At 59.2% G+C, this 19,089-nt stretch overlaps 1 protein-coding gene across 4 annotated transcripts in view; it reads right to left on the bottom strand.

Annotated features, from left to right (window-relative positions):
- Nucleotides 1-19,089, bottom strand: part of LOC133357066 (synaptotagmin-like protein 4) — a 39,659-nt gene that overhangs the window by 17,325 nt on the left and 3,245 nt on the right. For 2 of the 4 annotated variants that reach the window (XM_061574822.1, XM_061574821.1), the window contains exons 3-9: nt 8,656-9,524; nt 6,791-7,003; nt 4,946-5,058; nt 4,017-4,101; nt 3,570-3,656; nt 425-743; nt 1-23 (exon numbers count right to left, since the gene is read on the bottom strand). The exon at nt 1-23 is cut by the window's left edge and continues 322 nt beyond it. In XM_061574822.1, the coding sequence (XP_061430806.1) occupies nt 1-23; nt 425-743; nt 3,570-3,656; nt 4,017-4,101; nt 4,946-5,058; nt 6,791-7,003; nt 8,656-8,759 (944 nt within the window). In that variant the 5' untranslated portion in view covers nt 8,760-9,524. Of the gene's footprint in view, nt 24-424; nt 744-3,569; nt 3,657-4,016; nt 4,102-4,945; nt 5,059-6,790; nt 7,004-8,655; nt 9,525-12,371; nt 12,501-19,089 lie in introns of those variants that run through there. The other 2 variants (XM_061574823.1, XM_061574824.1) reach the window with 2 other exon arrangements.

Consider the following 19,089-nt stretch of genomic DNA (forward strand, 5'->3'; position numbering starts at 1 on the left):
TCATCATTGGCCGACTTGCTCAACTGCACGGACAGATCGTTATGGGTGTCATCGTCGTAATTGTCGTCATCAACCGCTCGCCCGCCCACCCGCTCGCTCACCCAACCACTCGCTCGCCCACCCGCTCGCTTACCAAACCGCTCACTCACCCAACCACTCGCTCGCCCACCCACTCGCTCACCCTTCCACTCGCTCACCCAACCACTCGCTCACCCAACCACTCACTCACCCAACCATTCACTCACCCAACCACTCGCTCACTCAACCACTCGCTCACCCAACTACCCGCTCACCCAACCACCCGCCCACCCACCCACCCGCTCGCCCGCCCACTCGCTCACCCAACCACTCGCTCACCCAACCACTCGCCCACCCAACCACCTGCTCGCCCGCCCACCCGCTCGCTCTCTCCCACGCCACTCACCTTGACACCGCGGCTCGACACTCCGCTGCGCTTGCTGAACGCCGGCGACACGGCGCCGGAATCCCGCGACCGAGGCCGCTGCGCGTTGCCGGCCGTCCCGGCCTTCCCGGCGGCCGCCGCTGGCGTCGTCCGCCCCCCGCCAGCTTCCCGCGGCTGCCCCCGCGGCTGCCCCGTCCGGGCGGCCGTCTCGTCGCCGGCGCCGGCGTCGGAGCGCGCCGAGGAGACGTAGCTGGGCACCGGCGAGGGGCGGCCGCTCTCCGGCGGGGCCCGGCGGCCCGGCTCGGTGCGCCCGCTGGTACGCGACGCCCGGGACGCCTGCCTGCACGACGGGACGGCACAGGGTGGCGCAGGGTGGTACAGGGTGGTGTAGGGTGGCGCAGGGTGGTACAGGGTGGTGCACGGTGGTGCAGGGTGGGGCAGGGTGGTGCAGGGTGGTGCAGGTGGTACAGGGTGGTGCAGGGTGGTACAGGGTGATGTAGGGTGGCGCAGGGTGGTACACGGTGGTGCAGGGTGGTACAGGGTGGCGCAGGGTGGTACAGGGTGGCGCAGGGTGGTACAGGGTGGCGCAGGGTGGTACAGGGTGGCGCAGGGTGGTACAGGATGGTGCACGGTGGTGCAGGGTGGGGCAGGGTGGTGCAGGGTGGTGCAGGGTGGTACAGGGTGGCGCAGGGTGGTACAGGGTGGTACAGGGTGGTACAGGGTGGCGCAGGGTGGTACAGGGTGGTGCACGGTGGTGCAGGGTGAGGCAGGGTGGTGCAGGGTGGTGCAGGGTGGTACAGGGTGGTGCAGGGTGGTACAGGGTGATGTAGGGTGGCGCAGGGTGGTACACGGTGGCGCAGGGTGGTACAGGGTGGCGCAGGGTGGTACAGGGTGGCGCAGGGTGGTACAGGGTGGCGCAGGGTGGTACAGGGTGGCGCAGGGTGGTACAGGATGGTGCAGGGTGGTGCACGGTGGTGCAGGGTGGGGCAGGGTGGTGTTGCAGGGTGCCCGTGCGCACGTTCACGACGATGGGGTGACAGCAGCGGCCCAGCGTCAAACGGTCGGACGAGTTTGCTGGAGACTCGCGCGGTCGTCTTGGTTAACCAGGCGAGACTTCTAGAGACTGCTGCCGTGTTCTAGGTCGACTCAGCCTCAACTGAGCGCCCGGGGGCGTGGTGCTGGCCACCCGCCCCCATCGGGTGCCGTGAGCCGTGCCGGCCTTAGCGGGCGCCACTCGCTAACGGCACTTGCCCCGACGGTCTGCTAGGGCTCCACGCCGGAGGAGGGGGGGGGGGTAGGGACACGTGGTGGGGACACGTGGTGGGGGCACGTGGTGGGGGGGGACACGTGGTGGGGGCACGTGGTGGGGGACACGTGGTGGGGGCACGTGGTGGGGGACACGTGGTGGGGGACACGTGGTGGGGGCACGTGGTAGGGGACACGTGGTGGGGGCACGTGGTGGGGGACACGTGGTGGGGGACACGTGGTGGGGGCACGTGGTGGGGGACACGTGGTGGGGGCACGTGGTAGGGGACACGTGGTGGGGGCACGTGGTGGGGGACACGTGGTGGGGGACACGTGGTGGGGGCACGTGGTGGGGGACACGTGGTGGGGGCACGTGGTGGGGACACGTGGTGGGGACACGTGGTGGGGGCACGTGGTGGGGGCACGTGGTGGGGGACACGTGGTGGGGACACGTGGTGGGGACACGTGGTGGGGGCACGTGGTGGGGGACACGTGGTGGGGTCACGTGGTGGGGGCACGTGGTGGGGGACACGTGGTGGGGGCACGTGGTGGGGGACACGTGGTGGGGGACACGTGGTGGGGGCACGTGGTGGGGGACACGTGGTGGGGACACGAGGTGGGGACACGTGGTGGGGACACGTGGTGGGGACACGTGGTGGGGACACGTGGTGGGGACACGTGGTGGGGACACGTGGTGGGGGCACGTGGTGGGGGACACGTGGTAGGGGACACGTGGTAGGGGACACGTGGTGGGGGCACGTGGTGGGGGACACGTGGTGGGGGCACGTGGTGGGGGGCACGTGGTGGGGGCACGTGGTGGGGGACACGTGGTGGGGGCACGTGGTGGGGGACACGTGGTGGGGGCACGTGGTGGGGGACACGTGGTGGGGGCACGTGGTGGGGGCACGTGGTAGGGGACACGTGGTGGGGGCACGTGGTGGGGGACACGTGGTGGGGGCACGTGGTGGGGGCACGTGGTAGGGGACACGTGGTGGGGGCACGTGGTGGGGGACACGTGGTAGGGGACACGTGGTGGGGGCACGTGGTGGGGGACACGTGGTGGGGCACGTGGTGGGGGACACGTGGTAGGGGACACGTGGTGGGGGCACGTGGTGGGGGCACGTGGTGGGGGACACGTGGTAGGGGACACGTGGTGGGGGACACGTGGTAGGGGACACGTGGTGGGGGCACGTGGTGGGGGCACGTGGTGGGGGACACGTGGTAGGGGACACGTGGTGGGGGCACGTGGTGGGGGCACGTGGTGGGGGACACGTGGTAGGGGACACGTGGTGGGGGCACGTGGTGGGGGCACGTGGTGGGGGACACGTGGTGGGGGCACGTGGTGGGGGCACGTGGTGGGGACACGTGGTAGGGGACACGTGGTGGGGGCACGTGGTGGGGGACACGTGGTGGGGGCACGTGGTGGGGGACACGTGGTGGGGGCACGTGGTGGGGGACACGTGGTGGGGGCACGTGGTGGGGGACACGTGGTGGGGGCACGTGGTGGGGACACGTGGTAGGGGACACGTGGTGGGGGCACGTGGTGGTAGGGACACGTGGTGGTGGGGTCACGTGGTGGTGGGGTCACGTGGTGGGGGCACGTGGTGGGGGACACGTGGTGGGGGCACGTGGTGGGGGACACGTGGTGGGGCACGTGGTGGGGACACGTGGTGGGGGCACGTGGTGGGGGACACGTGGTGGGGACACGTGGTGGGGGCACGTGGTGGGGGACACGTGGTGGGGGCACGTGGTGGTAGGGACACGTGGTGGTGGGGTCACGTGGTGGTGGGGTCACGTGGTGGGGGCACGTGGTGGGGGACACGTGGTGGGGGCACGTGGTGGTAGGGACACGTGGTGGTGGGGTCACGTGGTGGTGGGGTCACGTGGTGGTCTGGTTGGGGTGTGTTTGTGCGTCTCTCACCGGGAGCACTCGGGGCGCGAGTCGACGCTCGCGTTGCTCACCGAGTCGCTGAACTCCTCGTCTCGAAATCCGGGCTCCTCTGGGATTCTGTGTCACCGCAAAGAAGCCGCGGTTTTGTGCGTGTGTGTGAGAGTGTGTGTGCGCGTGCGTGAGAGTGTGTGTGTGTGTGAGCGTGTGTGTGTGCGCGTGTGTGTGTGTGAGCGTGTGTGTGAGCGTGTGTGTGCGTGTGTGTGAGCGTGTGTGAGCGTGTGCGTGTGTGTGAGCGTGTGTGTGAGCGTGTGCGTGTGTGTGTGCAATGTGTGTGTGTGCGTGTGTGTGAGCGTGTGTGTGAGCGTGTGCGTGAGTGTGTGTGTGCAATGTGCGTGTGTATGTGTGAGCGCGTGTGTGTGTGAGCGTGTGCGTGTGTGTGTGAGTGTGTGTGTGCAATGTGTGTGTGTGCCCGCCTACCTGGTGAGCTTCGACGGCGAGGTTCCGCTATCCACCTGGTCTCTGATCTTCTTGGAGGGCTCGGGGGCCACGTCCCGCTTGCTCCCTGCAACACCGTGGGGGGTGGGGGGGGGTGGCGGGGGGGTGACAGGGGTGGGGGGGGGGGCGATCGTGAGAGCACGGTCAGGCCCCCATTCACCTGCCCCCCCTAGTCGTCGAATCGAAGGTGGTGGTGGTGGTGGCGGTGGTGGTGGCGATGGTGGCGGTGGCGGTGGTGATCGCGGTGGTGGTGGCGGCGGTGGTGGTGGCGGCGGTGGTGGCCGCGGTGGTGGTCGCGGTGGTGGCGGTGGTGGCGGTGGTGGTGGTGGTGGTGGCTACAACACCACTGCACGTGGCTGCCTGTAATCATCTCCAGCGTTGTGAAGGCAGCAGATAGGGTCGGTGTATCACCGCACACACACACACAGATGGTGATGATGCTGATGTGGAACTCCCTCCCTTAGCATGGGTGGGCATCGTGTGGGGCTGTACCCCCTGGCTCTCCAACAGATGGCGGTAACAGCAATACATGTGACACAGCGATCGATCAGTCCCCTCCCTGTCACTCGCTTATCGCTACTCTCATCGCGACTGTGCACGTGAACATTTGAACATTGACTCCTCCAACCTTGTTGAGGACTCGGTCTCTAGCAGACAATGACTGTGTCGTCTCGTCCACCTTGTGTCCACCTCCACCACCACCACCACACTGCAGGTAACAACAACACACCCACTCACACAATAACACACCCACCCACTCACCAACACACACACTCAATTACTCGACACACACACACACGACACACACACTCGACACACACACACACTCGACACACACACACACGACACACACATTCGACACACACACACACTCACACACACACTCACACACTCACTCAACCTCAACACACCTGGCCGCCTCTTCATGGACACTCGGATGATGTCGGTGGCGGGCTCCACTTTGCCGCCGAACCGCTTGGCCTTCTCCTCCAAAAACCACTCCCCGGTCTCCACCTTGTACAGCCTGGAGATGGCGAATCACGCGCAAGCAACAACAGCAGCAGCGTTATCCTTTTCGATGAAACAAGTAAAAATGTCTTCTTGGTTCTTTTGGTAAAGTCACGTGACTTTACCGAAAGAACCAAAAAGATGGATCCCTGCAGTCACGAAAGCTTTAAATTTAAAAGTAAAAATTTATTTATTTTTTATTTTTTACCAGGTGTTCTATTCTATTTCGGGATTCACACAGCAGCGCACATCGCTGAACCGCTACGCAGATCTTAGTCTCAACAAGCGACCCGGCTATTCGCAAATGACAGACGGCTCAACGTCGTCGCGTGGAAATTTACGGCGGTCGCCAAATGCTCGTTCGACGCGCGACGATCGTTCTAAATGTGGAAGGGGGGGCGGGGGGGGGCAAGGCGGAGGAGCCCGGGGAGAAATAATTCCACGCGACCACGTGGGCGGTGAGAGGGAGACGACACAAAAACTCCAAATATACAGCAGCGGGCGTCAGAGTCGGGGATTGAGCCCACGACCTCCTGCGCACCAGGCGAGGGAGTTAACATCGAATGGCTCCATCTGTGTGATGGACGTCCTCTTGGCCTCACGCCTTCCCTCTGTTGGCTGCCACCACCACCACCATCATCACCATCATCACCACTACTACCATCATCATCACCTCTACCATCATCATCATCATCATCACCTCTACCATTATCATCACCATCATCACCTCTACCATCATCATCACAACCACCACCACCATCACCACCACCACCATCATAATCACCATCACCACCACTACCACCATCATCATCATCACCACCATCATCATCACCATCATCACCATCATCATCACCTCTACCATCATTATCATCATCACAACCACCACCACCATCATCACCACCATCACCACCACCACAATCATCATCATCATCATCACCACCATTACCATCATCATCATCATCACCACCATCATTATCACCATCATCATCACCATCATCATCACCTCTACCACCATCATCATCACTACCATCATCATCATCACCACCATCACCACCATCATCTCATCCATCCCACTCAGTCATCCCAAGAGGCACCGTGATGTCTGTACCCCTGCAAAGGTTTTCTCCCTCCTATAAACCAGGCGAGGTAGTTGACATCTCCGAGCCACCGTGGCACCCCCACAGAAACACAAAGACCCCCCGTGTAGCCTCAACATACTGTAGGGGCAAGTGCTGTCAGCGAGCACCTATGAAGGCCGGCATGGCACACGAGGGGTGGGTGGCCAGCACCACGCTCGGCCGCCTTTGTCTCCCCAGTGGCGATGTTTACACACCGCACCAGGTACTCATTTGGGGCTGAGTCGACCTAGCGGACCGGTTCAGATAATCGTCACCGGGTGTTGGCCGTGAGCGGGAATCGAACTCGGGTCGCCAGGTTCATAGCGCAGCGTAGCGCTAACCGCTACACTACTGCTCCCCACAAGACACTCACACACACACGCACACACGCACGCACACACGCACGCACACACACATGCACACACACATGCACACACACACGCACACACACATGCACACACACACGCACACACACACGCACACACGCACGCACGCACACACGCACACACAGACACGCACACTACGCACGCACACACACACACATGCTCACACGCACGCACGCACGCACACACACACACACGCACACACGCGCACGGGCGGTGTGACAAGCGACCCCCCCCCCCCACTCACGCCTCCTTGTGGCACACGGTGCACTTCCAGGCCTTGTTGCCGCCGCCCGCCTTGACGCGGCAGTCGTTGCACACGACGTGGCGGCACGCGGCGCACGGCTCGCCGCTGTTCATCAGCAGGCCCAGGCCCCGCTGGCAGCGGGCGCACGTCCGCCCCCTCGACGACTTCTTCACTCCCCGGCGCTTCAGCTGCCGCAGGTCCTTCTGCAGCCGCCTGGCGGGGGGGGGGGGGGCGGGTTAGCGGCGAGGAGAAGAGGGGGCGGGGGGGTTAGCGGCGAGGAGAAGAGGGGGCGGGGGGGTTAGCGGCGAGGGGGGGGCGGGGGGGGGGTTAGCGGCGAGGAGGGGGGGGGGGCGGAGGGGTTAGCGGCGAGGAGGGGGGCCTCCGTTGTGAAGGACGTCACCGTACGTAACCGACCGAGCTAATCGGAAGTGCCAGTGTGTACGTGTGTGTGTTGAACTTCTCTCGCACCGCACGTAGCCGACCGTGCCGATCGGAGTACGCGGTGGAAAGATAACAAACTAAACACAACAACGACAAGCAGCAGTTCTCAAGAAATGAGTTTGTCAATGTAGATGATGACGATGATTTAAAAGGGCATCACAGCTCCCCAGTGGCTTCTTGATATCTGAAGAGCGTTCCAGACGGACCGTAGAATCGCGTCTGAAAGCGCCGTGCGATGACCATGCGGTGACCACCGCCTTGGCTCCATGGCTGAGCCAAAATTGCCGCTGCTACTGCTGCTGCTGCTACTGTGAGGATGAGCGGAGTTGGCGTGATGATGATGATGGTTTATCGCTTCTTGACGAGACCAGCGAAGTATCGTGGTGCATTTGTGGCGGGCACTTAGTGTGTAATGATCGCAGAACTCATAACGATGTATTTTTCTTCTTGGTTTTTTCGGTAAAGTCACGTAGAAGGGAAGTCATTAAATAATACAAATAAAACATAATAAAATAATTCTCACGACGTTTCGGCTACAACGCAAGCAGCCGTCCTCAGGTGAAGAATGAGACACTGCCAAGCTTGGAGCTTATATATAAGCTGAGTTGGAGGTGGAAGAAGAGCGCCTTAACAAAAGAATGTGCATATCAAGAGGAATTTAGCATATTCATGTATTTGTTCGGTTTAACAGGCAGTAGGCTTTCGCAACCGCTATTATCCATAATAAAGGATTTTTGAGGTTAGATGCCGTAAATACAAATGTGTCTTCAACCCACCAACCACCCGACACGGCCAATCGGCAAGGTTTGTAACGTAAACAAAACCATTACTCATTCTTGGTTCTTTCGGTAAAGTCACGTAGAAGGGAAATAATAAACTAATAAAAATAAAACTATTACATTCTCACGACTTTTCGATTGAAACACAAGCAATCATCATCAGGTGTGAAAACCACAGCAAGAAAATTTGAAAAAAGTGGCGTTTTTTTTTAATGATGATTGCTTGTGTTGCAATCGAAACGTCGTGAGAATTTGAATGTTTTATTTGTATTATCATCCACTCACTCACCCACCCACCCACCCACTCACCCACCCACTCACCCACCCACTCACCCACTCATCCACTCACTCACCCATTCACTCACCCACCCACTCACCCACTCACCCACCCACCCACTCACCCACCCACTCACCCACCCACTCACTCACCCACTCACCCACCCACTCACCCACTCATCCACTCACCCACTCACCCACTCACCCACCCACTCACCCACCCACTCACCCACTCACTCACCCACCCACCCACTCACCCACCCACCCACCCACTCACCCACCCACTCACCCACTCATCCACTCACTCACCCACTCACCCACCCACTCACCCACCCACTCACTCACCCACTCACCCACCCACTCACTCACTTGAGCCTCGTGTCGTCCATCTGCCGCAACTCCTCATCCCTCTTGAGCACCTCCAGGATGGCCTTGCGTTCGGCCTCCGACAAGAACCCCAACTCCAGCTCCATCCTCCTCCTCTTCCTCCTCTTCCTCCTCCTCCTCTACCTCCTTCTCTTCCTTCCCTACCTCACTCCACCACCTCCCGCTGTGCCTCCCAACGAACCGCACCACACTGCTCTCCACAAGACAACGCACAGTCTCCCACCTCCTCTCTCTCTCTCTCGGTCTCTCTCTGTCTCCGTGTGTCTCTTCTCTCTGTCTCTATCTGTCTATCTCTCTCTGTCTCTCTGTCTCCGTGTGTCTCTTCTCTCTGTCTCTCCTCTCTGTCTCTCTGTCTCCGTGTGTCTCTCTCTGTCTCTCTCTGTCTCTCTGTCTCCGTGTGTCTCTTCTCTCTGTCTCTACCTGTCTCAGCTCTCTCTCTGTTGTCTCGTCTGTCTATCTCGTCTCTGTCCGTCCCTGACTCCTCTCCCTCAATCCCCCACGCCCCCACTCACCCCACCACCAAGTGTCTAAACCCGGGCCGAAGGTCTCTGTCCTACTTGCTGTGCACCATTGCCAAACCCCAGAGGTCTTCACCCACCAGGCGCCGTCGGCTTGTGTCGAGCACCCGCTCGGTTCAACTATCATCTGCCGACGAGGGGTTCTTAAACCAGCGCTTCTTGCCTTTAAGAACACCGCCACCACCGCTGCCGACGTTTGAGTCGTAGTCGTCGTCGTCTTATTGATTCAAAGCGCGGTCGCCGCTCGACAGATTTATCTGCCGCTCAAGAGCGCAATGTGACATTTTCATCGTTTTCATCATTCACTTGGGCCAGTCCCTCCAGGCGAAGGCTCTGCAACGAGAGACGGAGAGAGAGGGAGAGAGACACAGAGATACAGAGAGACAGAGAGACAGAGAGACAGAGAGGCAGAGAGGCAGAGAGACAGAGACACAGAGAGACAGACGGAGAGAGACAGAGGCAGAGGGCGACAGAGAGAGAAGGGGAGAGACAGAGAGACAGACAGAGAGACACACAGAGAGACAGAGAGAGACAGAGAGAGGGAGAGAAACACAGAGAGACACACAGATAGACACACAGAGAGACAGAGAGAGACAGAGAGAGGGAGAGAAATACAGAGAGACACACAGAGAGACAGACGGAGAGACAGGGAGACACAGAGACAGAGAGACACACAGAGAGACAGAGAGACACACAGAGAGACAGAGAGAGACAGAGAGAGGGAGAGAAACACAGAGAGACACACAGATAGACACACAGAGAGACAGAGAGAGACAGAGAGAGGGAGAGAAATACAGAGAGACACACAGAGAGACAGACGGAGAGACAGGGAGACACAGAGACAGAGAGACACACAGAGAGACAGAGAGACACACAGAGAGACAGACAGAGAGAGACAGAGAGAGACAGAGACGGAGAGACACGGAATGTTCAATCGTCAACTCACCGCTTTGCGCGGACGTACCGACTCATCTGTTGCGTAGGGTCCGCCTCGGGCTTTTTCGGGGTCTCTCTCTCGCTCACCCACCCCCCCCCCCCCCACTATCCCCACCCCTTGCTGCGTTGTTTGCTAAGCGCTATACGACGTCCGACGTTTCGCTCCGGCCAGTATCAGGAGTGGTCATTTTCATCATCATAATCATCACAACCACCATTAAGAGTCGGCACCATCAAGATCATCATCAGTATCATTATATTCAGTATCAAAATCATCATCAGTATCTTCAGTATCAATATCATCATCAGTATCATCTTCAGTATCAATATCATCATCAGTATCATCTTCAGTATCAATATCATCATCAGTATCTTCAGTATCAATATCATCATCAGTATCATCAGTATCAAAATCATCATCAGTATCATCTTCAGTATCAAAATCATCATCAGTATCTTCAGTATCAATATCATCATCAGTATCATCTTCAGTATCGATATCAACATCATCAGTATCATCTTCAGTATCAATATCAACATCATCAGTATCATTAATGTCATCAGTCAAAGCAGCAGCAACATCATCAGTGTAATTAAAATCAGTATTATCATCATCATCATGAGTCAGCATCACCATCAATATCATCATCAGCAGCATTATTTAGAGTCTCATCATAATCATAATTTCAGTTTCAACATCATCAATGAGTTTCATCTTCACCATCAGTGTCAGCATCGTCATCATCATCGTCGTCATCATCATCGTCATCATCTTCATCATCATTGTCATCATCATCATTATCATCTCTCCAGGGTCAATAAACCCTCTGGCCCCTGCCATGGGAATAGATTTGGTTGCATGGTGAGTCTCTGTGTATCTCTGTATCTTTGTGGGTCTCTGTGGGTCTCTGTGTATCTCTGTGGTTCTCTGTGTATCTCTGTGGGTCTCTGTGTATCTCTATGTATCTCTGTGGGTCTCTGTGGGTCTCTGTGTATCTCTGTGTATCTCTGTGGGTCTCTATGAATCTCTGTGGGTCTCTGTGTGTCTCTGTGGGTCTCTGTGTATCTCCGTGGGTCTCTGTGTATCTCCGTGGGTCTCTGTGTATCTCTGTGGGTCTCTGTGTATCTCTGTGGGTATCTGTGTATCCATGTGGGTCTCTATGTATCTCTGTGGGTCTCTGTGTATCTCTGTGGGTCTCTATGTATCTCTGTGGGTCTCTGTGTATCTCTGTGGGTCGCTGTGTAGCTCTGTGTCTCTATGTATCTCTGTGGGTCTCTGTGTGTCTCTGTGGGTCTCTATGTATCTCTGTGGGTCTCTGTGTATCTCTGTGGGTCTCTGTGTATCTCTGTGGGTCTCTGTGTATCTCTGTGGGTCTCTATGTATCTCTGTGGGTCTCTGTGTATCTCTGTGGGTCTCTGTCTATCTCTGTGGGTTTCTGTGGGTCTCTGTGTATCTCCGTGGGTCTCTATGTATCTCTGTGGGTCTCTGTGTATCTCTGTGGGTCTCTATGTATCTCTGTGGGTCTCTGTGTATCTCTGTGGGTCTCTGTCTATCTCTGTGTATCTCTGTGGGTCTCTGTGTATCTCCGTGGGTCTCTGTATCTCTGTGGGTCTCTGTGTATCTCTGTGGGTCTCTGTCTATCTCTGTGTATCTCTGTGGGTCTCTGTGTATCTCTGTGGGTTTCTATGTATCCATGTGCGTCTCTATGTATCTCTGTGGGTCTCTGTGTATCTCTGTGGGTCTCTGTGTATCTCCGTGGGTCTCTGTATCTTTGTGGGTCTCTGTGTATCTCTGTGGGTCTCTGTGTATCTCTGTGGGTCTCTGTGTATCTCTGTGTCTCTATGTATCTCTGTGGGTCTCTGTGTGTCTCTGTGGGTCTCTATGTATCTCTGTGGGTCTCTGTGTATCTCTGTGGGTCTCTGTGTATCTCTGTGTCTCTATGTATCTCTGTGTGTCTCTACGTATCTCTGTGTATCTCTGTGAGTCTCTGTGTATCTCTGTGGGTCTCTGTGTATCTCTGTGGGTCTCTGTATATCTCTGTGGGTCTCTGTGTGTCTCTACATATCTCTGTGTATCTCTGTGGGTCTCTGTGTATCTCTGTGGGTCTCTGTGTATCTCTGTGGGTCTCTATGTATCTCTATGTGTCTCTATGTGTCTCTGTGTATCTCTGTGGCTCTCTGTGTATCTCTGTGTATCTCTGTGCGTCTCTGTGTATCTCTGCGGGTCTCTATGGGTCCACCCACACGGTCCGCGGTTGATGTCGCGTGGCCACCGCGTCACTCCGACGGTGTCACTCGCGAAGGGCCGACCGAGGGTTTCTGGCCGACCGTCTCACAGCGGCGACTTGGAGAGAGCAACGCTGAAGGCGGGAGGCGGTATGACGATGTGGGGGGGGAGGAGGGGGGGGGGGGGATGGGGCAGGGGGGGTTAAAGGTTGCATTGCCCCACGGTAAATGCAGTAAGTGCGGCACACTTGTTGAAACTCACGATTTACAGCCCAGCCTCGCCCCCAGCCGATGTCAACATTCCCCGGGGCCCCAATCGTCAACGGTTTCATGACAGAGCCGGCGCCGTCAGGTTCGGCCGGTTTTTGCTCTTTCAAAGACCGGTTCCCATGAATTGCCTCGGGCGAGGATGGGGCGGTGGGGTCCCGAGGCGTGGCTGCGTTACGGCGGCTAGGAGATGTTAACTATCTCGCTTGGTATGCAGGAGGTCGTGGGTTCGATCCCGACCCTGACACCTGCTGCTGTGTATTTGGAGTTTGCGTCTCTCTCTCATCATCATCACGGTGGCTAGGAGATGTTAACTACCTCGCCCGGTATGCAGGAGGTCGTGGGTTCGATCCCGACCCTGACGCCTGCTGCTGTGTATTTGGAGTTTGCGTCTCTCTCTCATCATCATCACGGTGGCTAGGAGATGTTAACTACCTCGCCCGGTATGCAGGAGGTCGTGGGTTCGATCCCGACCCTGACGCCTGCTGCTGTGTATTTGGAGTTTGCATGTCTCTATCTCTCTCTCATCATCATCACAGTGGCTAGGAGATGTTAACTACCTCGCCTGGTATACAGGAGGTCGTGGGTTCGATCCCGACCCTGACGCCTGCTGCTGTATATTTAAAGTTTGCGTGTCTCTCTCTCTCCCTGTGGTCGCGTGGATTTTTCTCCGGGTCCTCCGGTTTTTCCCTCCACATTTAGAATCAACGTCACCACGCGTTTAGAGTGATGTGGCTGCTGCTATGCCTTTCCACACGATGACGATGATGACGATGAGCCACTTCGTTGAGCTATCATTTCTAAAAGAAAGGCTCGCTTCTGAAAAATAAGCTAATAGCTCAGTGGGTTCCTACCCGGCATAAAAACAGTTTATAGTTTAGATTTAATAGCTTTCTGCGAGAAGGTGGAATAAGAAAAAAATAATTTACAGATGCTCCAATGGCCGTTGTAAAATGAAACAGCCACGACGCCTCGACATTGTCGCAGGCACCCTCTCGTGCTTGCTGTGTCCGACTGGGGGGGCAGCCCCCCCATAGTTTATACACGGGCAGTCATCTGGTGTCTAACTGGGGGGCAGCCCCCCATGGTTTATACACGGGCAGTCATCTGGTATCTGACTGGGGGGGCAGCCCCCCCATAGTTTATACACGGCCAGTCATCTGGTGTCTGACTGGGGGGGCAGCCCCCCATGGTTTACACGCGGGCAGTCATCTGGTGTCTGACTGGGGGGGCAGCCCCCCATGGTTTACACGCGGGCAGTCATCTGGTGTCTGACTGGGGGGGCAGCCCCCCATGGTTTACACGCGGGCAGTCATCTGGTGTCTGACTGGGGGGGCAGCCCCCCATGGTTTACACGCGGGCAGTCATCTGGTGTCTGACTGGGGGGGCAGCCCCCCATGGTTTACACGCGGGCAGTCATCTGGTGTCTAACTGGGGGGGCAGCCCCCCATGGTTTACACGCGGGCAGTCATCTGGTGTCTGACTGGGGGGGCAGCCCCCCTTAGTTTACACACGGGCAGTCATCTGGTGTCTGACTGGGGGGGCAGCCCCCCATAGTTTACACGCGGGCAGTCATCTGGTGTCCGACTGGGGGGGGCAGCCCCCCATAGTTTATACACGGGCAGTCATCAGGTGTCTGACTGGGGGAACAGCCCCCCATAGTTTATACACGGGCAGTCATCTGGTGTCTGACTGGGGGGGCAGCCCCCCTTAGTTTATACACGGGCAGTCATCTGGTGTCTGACTGGGGGAACAGCCCCCCTTAGTTTACACACGGGCAGTCATCTGGTGTCTGACTGGGGGGGCAGCCCCCCTTAGTTTATACACGGGCAGTCATCTGGTGTCTGACTGGGGGGCAGCCCCCCTTAGTTTATACACGGGCAGTCATCTGGTGTCTGACTGGGGGGGCAGCCCCCCTTAGTTTATACACGGGCAGTCATCTGGTGTCTGACTGGGGGGCAGCCCCCCTTAGTTTATACACGGGCAGTCATCTGGTGTCTAACTGGGGGTGCAGCCCCCCTTAGTTTACACACGGACAGTGCTGCCGCCAATAACAACGATATTGTACACCCCACCAGCTGTTTCACCACCACCATGACTTCTACTCGCCCACGATTCTATTTATTTCACCAGGTAAAGTCCACCGAGCAATGATGAGCTCTTAAATGGACTTGCTCCTCCCTCCGTCCATGACCTGCTCGTGGTCTTGATGGACCACGAGCATCCTCGGATTGAGCGCGGCTCACGCCATCCCCCCCCCCCCCCCCGTCTCTCGGCTCTTCACTGCTCGGGGGAGGAGGAGGGGGGGGGTGACGGTGACTGTGCAACTGCGGCAGCCTGTGAACTCTGGAGCTCGTTTGGCACCTTTCGAGGTCAGGACACTTTCGGGACACTCGCAAATCTTCAAATCTCGACTTGCAAAACGTCTCCGTGCGAAATGTCTCTCTCCCGCTCTCTCTTCAGTTACTTACAAACGTCTTCTCATCCTCCTCGATTTATGTTAAACTATTTGCACATATTCCAGGCCATAGCACCACCGATAACGATTTCTCAAGGTGCGCTTTGTGAATTTGCATTGCTGCTGTTGTTCAGACGCCACCCGAATCGCAACGGGGTTTCTCCCGAACCCCCGGGACACGTCGGTAGCCACCCGGTGGGGTTCGACCCGGGGTCAGGGAGCTCGCTACGGGGACAGGGAGCTCGCCACGGGGTCAGGGAGCTCGCGACGGGGTCAGAGAGCTCGCCACGGGGTCAGAGAGCTCGCCACGGGGACAGGGAGCTCGCCACGGGGTCAGCGAGCTCGCCACGGGGTCAGGGAGCTCGCCACGGGGTCAGGGAGCTCGCCACGGGGTCAAGGAGCTCGCCAGGGGGTCAGGGAGCTCGCCACGGGGACAGGGAGCTCGCCACGGGGACAGGGAGCTCACTACGGGGACAGGGAGCTCACTACGGGGACAGGGAGCTCGCCACGGGGACAGGGAGCTCACTACGGGGACAGGGAGCTCACTACGGGGTCAGGGAGCTCACTACGGGGTCAGGGAGCTCACTACGGGGTCAGGGAGCTCACTACGGGGTCAGGGAGCTCGCCACGGGGTCAGGGAGCTCACTACGGGGTCAGGGAGCTCACTACGGGGTCAGGGAGCTCGCTACGGGGTCAGGGAGCTCACTACGGGGTCAGGGAGCTCACTACGGGGTCAGGGAGCTCACTACGGGGACAGGGAGCTCGCCACAGGGACAGGGAGCTCGCTACGGGGACAGGGAGCTCACTACGGGGACAGGGAGCTCACTACGGGGACAGGGAGCTCGCCACGGGGACAGGGAGCTCGCCACGGGGACAGGGAGCTCGCTAAGGGGACAGGGAGTTCGCTACGGGGACAGGGAGCTCACTACGGGGACAGGGAGCTCGCCACGGGGACAGGGAGCTCGCCACGGGGACAGGGAGCTCACTACGGGGACAGGGAGCTCACTACGGGGACAGGGAGCTCGCCACGGGGACAGGGAGCTCGCTACGGGGACAGGGAGCTCACTACGGGGACAGGGAGCTCACTACGGGGACAGGGAGCTCACTACGGGGACAGGGAGCTCACCACGGGGACAGGGAGCTCACTACGGGGACAGGGAGCTCACTACGGGGACAGGGAGCTCGCTACGGGGTCAGGGAGCTCGCCACAGGGACAGGGAGCTCACTACGGGGACAGGGAGCTCACTACGGGGACAGGGAGCTCACTACGGGGACAGGGAGCTCACTACGGGGACAGGGAGCTCACTACGGGGACAGGGAGCTCACTACGGAGACAGGGAGCTCACTACGGGGACAGGGAGCTCACTACGGGGACAGGGAGCTCACTACGGGGTCAGGGAGCTCACTACGGGGACAGGGAGCTCACTACGGGGTCAGGGAGCTCGCCACGGGGTCAGGGAGCTCACTACGGGGACAGGGAGCTCACTACGGGGTCAGGGAGCTCACTACGGGGACAGGGAGCTCACTACGGGGTCAGGGAGCTCACTACGGGGTCAGGGAGCTCACTACGGGGTCAGGGAGCTCGCCACGGGGTCAGGGAGCTCACTACGGGGACAGGGAGCTCACTACGGGGACAGGGAGCTCACTACGGGGACAGGGAGCTCACTACGGGGACAGGGAGCTCACTACGGGGACAGGGAGCTCACTACGGGGTCAGGGAGCTCGCCACGGGGTCAGGGAGCTCACTACGGGGACAGGGAGCTCACTACGGGGTCAGGGAGCTCACTACGGGGACAGGGAGCTCACTACGGGGTCAGGGAGCTCACTACGGGGACAGGGAGCTCACTACGGGGTCAGGGAGCTCACTACGGGGACAGGGAGCTCACTACGGGGACAGGGAGCTCGCTACGGGGACAGGGAGCTCACTACGGGGACAGGGAGCTCACTACGGAGACAGGGAGCTCACTACGGAGACAGGGAGCTCACTACGGGGACAGGGAGCTCGCTACGGGGACAGGGAGCTCGCTACGGGGACAGGGAGCTCACTACGGGGTCAGGGAGCTCACTACGGGGACAGGGAGCTCACTACGGGGACAGGGAGCTCGCCACGGGGTCAGGGAGCTCGCCACGGGGTCAGGGAGCTCGCCACGGGGTCAGGGAGCTCACTACGGGGACAGGGAGTTCGCCACGGGGTCAGGGAGCTCGCCACGGGGACAGGGAGCTCACTACGGGGCCAGGGAGCTCGCCACGGGGTCAGGGAGCTCGCCACGGGGACAGGGAGCTCACTACGGGGTCAGGGAGCTCGCCACGGGGACAGGGAGCTCACTACGGGGTCAGGGAGCTCACTACGGGGTCAGGGAGCTCACTACGGGGTCAGGGAGCTCGCCACGGGGACAGGGAGCTCACTACGGGGTCAGGGAGCTCGCCACGGGGACAGGGAGCTCACTACGGGGTCAGGGAGCTCGCCACGGGGACAGGGAGCTCGCCACGGGGTCAGGGAGCTCACTACGGGGTCAGGGAGCTCGCCACGGGGTCAGGGAGCTCGCCACGGGGTCAGGGAGCTCGCCACGGGGTCAGGGAGCTCGCCACGGGGTCAGGGAACTCGCCACGGGGTCAGGGAGCTCGCCACGGGGTCAGAGAGCTCGCCACGGGGTCAGAGAGCTCGCCACGGGGTCAGGGAGCTCGCCACGGGGTCAGGGAGCTCGCCACGGGGTCAGGGAGCTCGCCACGGGGTCAGGGAGCTCGCCACGGGGTCAGGGAGCTCGCCACGGGGTCAGGGAGCTCGCCACGGGGTCAGGGAGCTCGCCACGGGGTCAGGGAGCTCGCCACGGGGTCAGGGAGCTCGCCACGGGGTCAGGGAGCTCGCCACGGGGTCAGGGAGCTCGCCACGGGGTCAGGGAGCTCGCCACGGGATCAGGGAGCTCGCCACGGGGTCAGGGAGCTCGCCACGGGGTCAGGGAGCTCGCCACGGGGACAGGGAGCTCGCCAGGGGGTCAGGGAGCTCGCCACGGGGTCAGGGAGCTCGCCACGGGGTCAGGGAGCTCGCCACGGGGTCAGGGAGCTCGCCACGGGGTCAGGGAGATCGCCACGGGGTCAGGGAGCTCGCCACGGGAGAATCACGATGAGAGGCGACGACGGGCGTCACGGCGCGTGGTTGCGAGCCACACCGGTGGGTATCGCAATCGTTGCGCCCAGGCCAGCGTTAAAGGTTACGAGCAGCCCGAGGCTAAGCGGAGGGAAGGGCCTAAGAATGTACAAGTGTTACATTACAGTATTGCAAACGTGTTTCGATGCGAAGTCATCGGACCTATTTTGTTAACTGCCAACGCAAAATTAACTCTTCTTGGTCGACTCAAGATAAGCGCGTCAAGACGTGCACTCGCTCTACATTCACTTCTTCAAGCACATTTTCTTCCCTAGCCTCAGCTGCCGTGGTAAGATCATGAATGAGATGGCTAGGAGATGTTAACTACCTCGCCTGGTATGCAGGAGGTCGTGGGTTCGATCCCGACCGTGACGCCTGCTGCTGTATATTTCGAGTTTGCGGTGTCTCTCTCTCATCATCATCACGGTGGCTAGGAGATGTTAACTACCTCGCCTGGTATGCAGGAGGTCGTGGGTTCGATACCGACCCTGACGCCTGCTGCTGTATATTTGGAGTTTGCGTGTCTCTCTCTCTCATCATCATCACGATGGCTAGGAGATGTTAACTACCTCGCCTGGTATGCAGGAGGTCGTGGGTTCGATCCCGACACTGACGCCTGCTGCTGTATATTTGTAGTTTGCGTGTCTCTCTCTCTCTCCCCGTGGTGGCGTGGATTTTTCTCCGCGTCCTCCGCTTTTCCCCCTCCACATTTAGAATCAACGTCACCAAGCGTTCAGAGTATTTGGGCTGCCATACATTTCCACGCGATGATTTTGCCACTTCGTTGGGCTATCATTTGTGAGAGCCCAGGTCGCTTCTGAAAAGCAACAGTATCGCTCAGTGTGGGGCCTTACACCTGCTAAAAT

The sequence above is a fragment of the Lethenteron reissneri genome, chromosome 56 (assembly GCF_015708825.2).
Source record: "Lethenteron reissneri isolate LAM-NWPU_2019-01 chromosome 56, ASM1570882v1, whole genome shotgun sequence".
NCBI lineage: Eukaryota > Metazoa > Chordata > Hyperoartia > Petromyzontiformes > Petromyzontidae > Lethenteron > Lethenteron reissneri.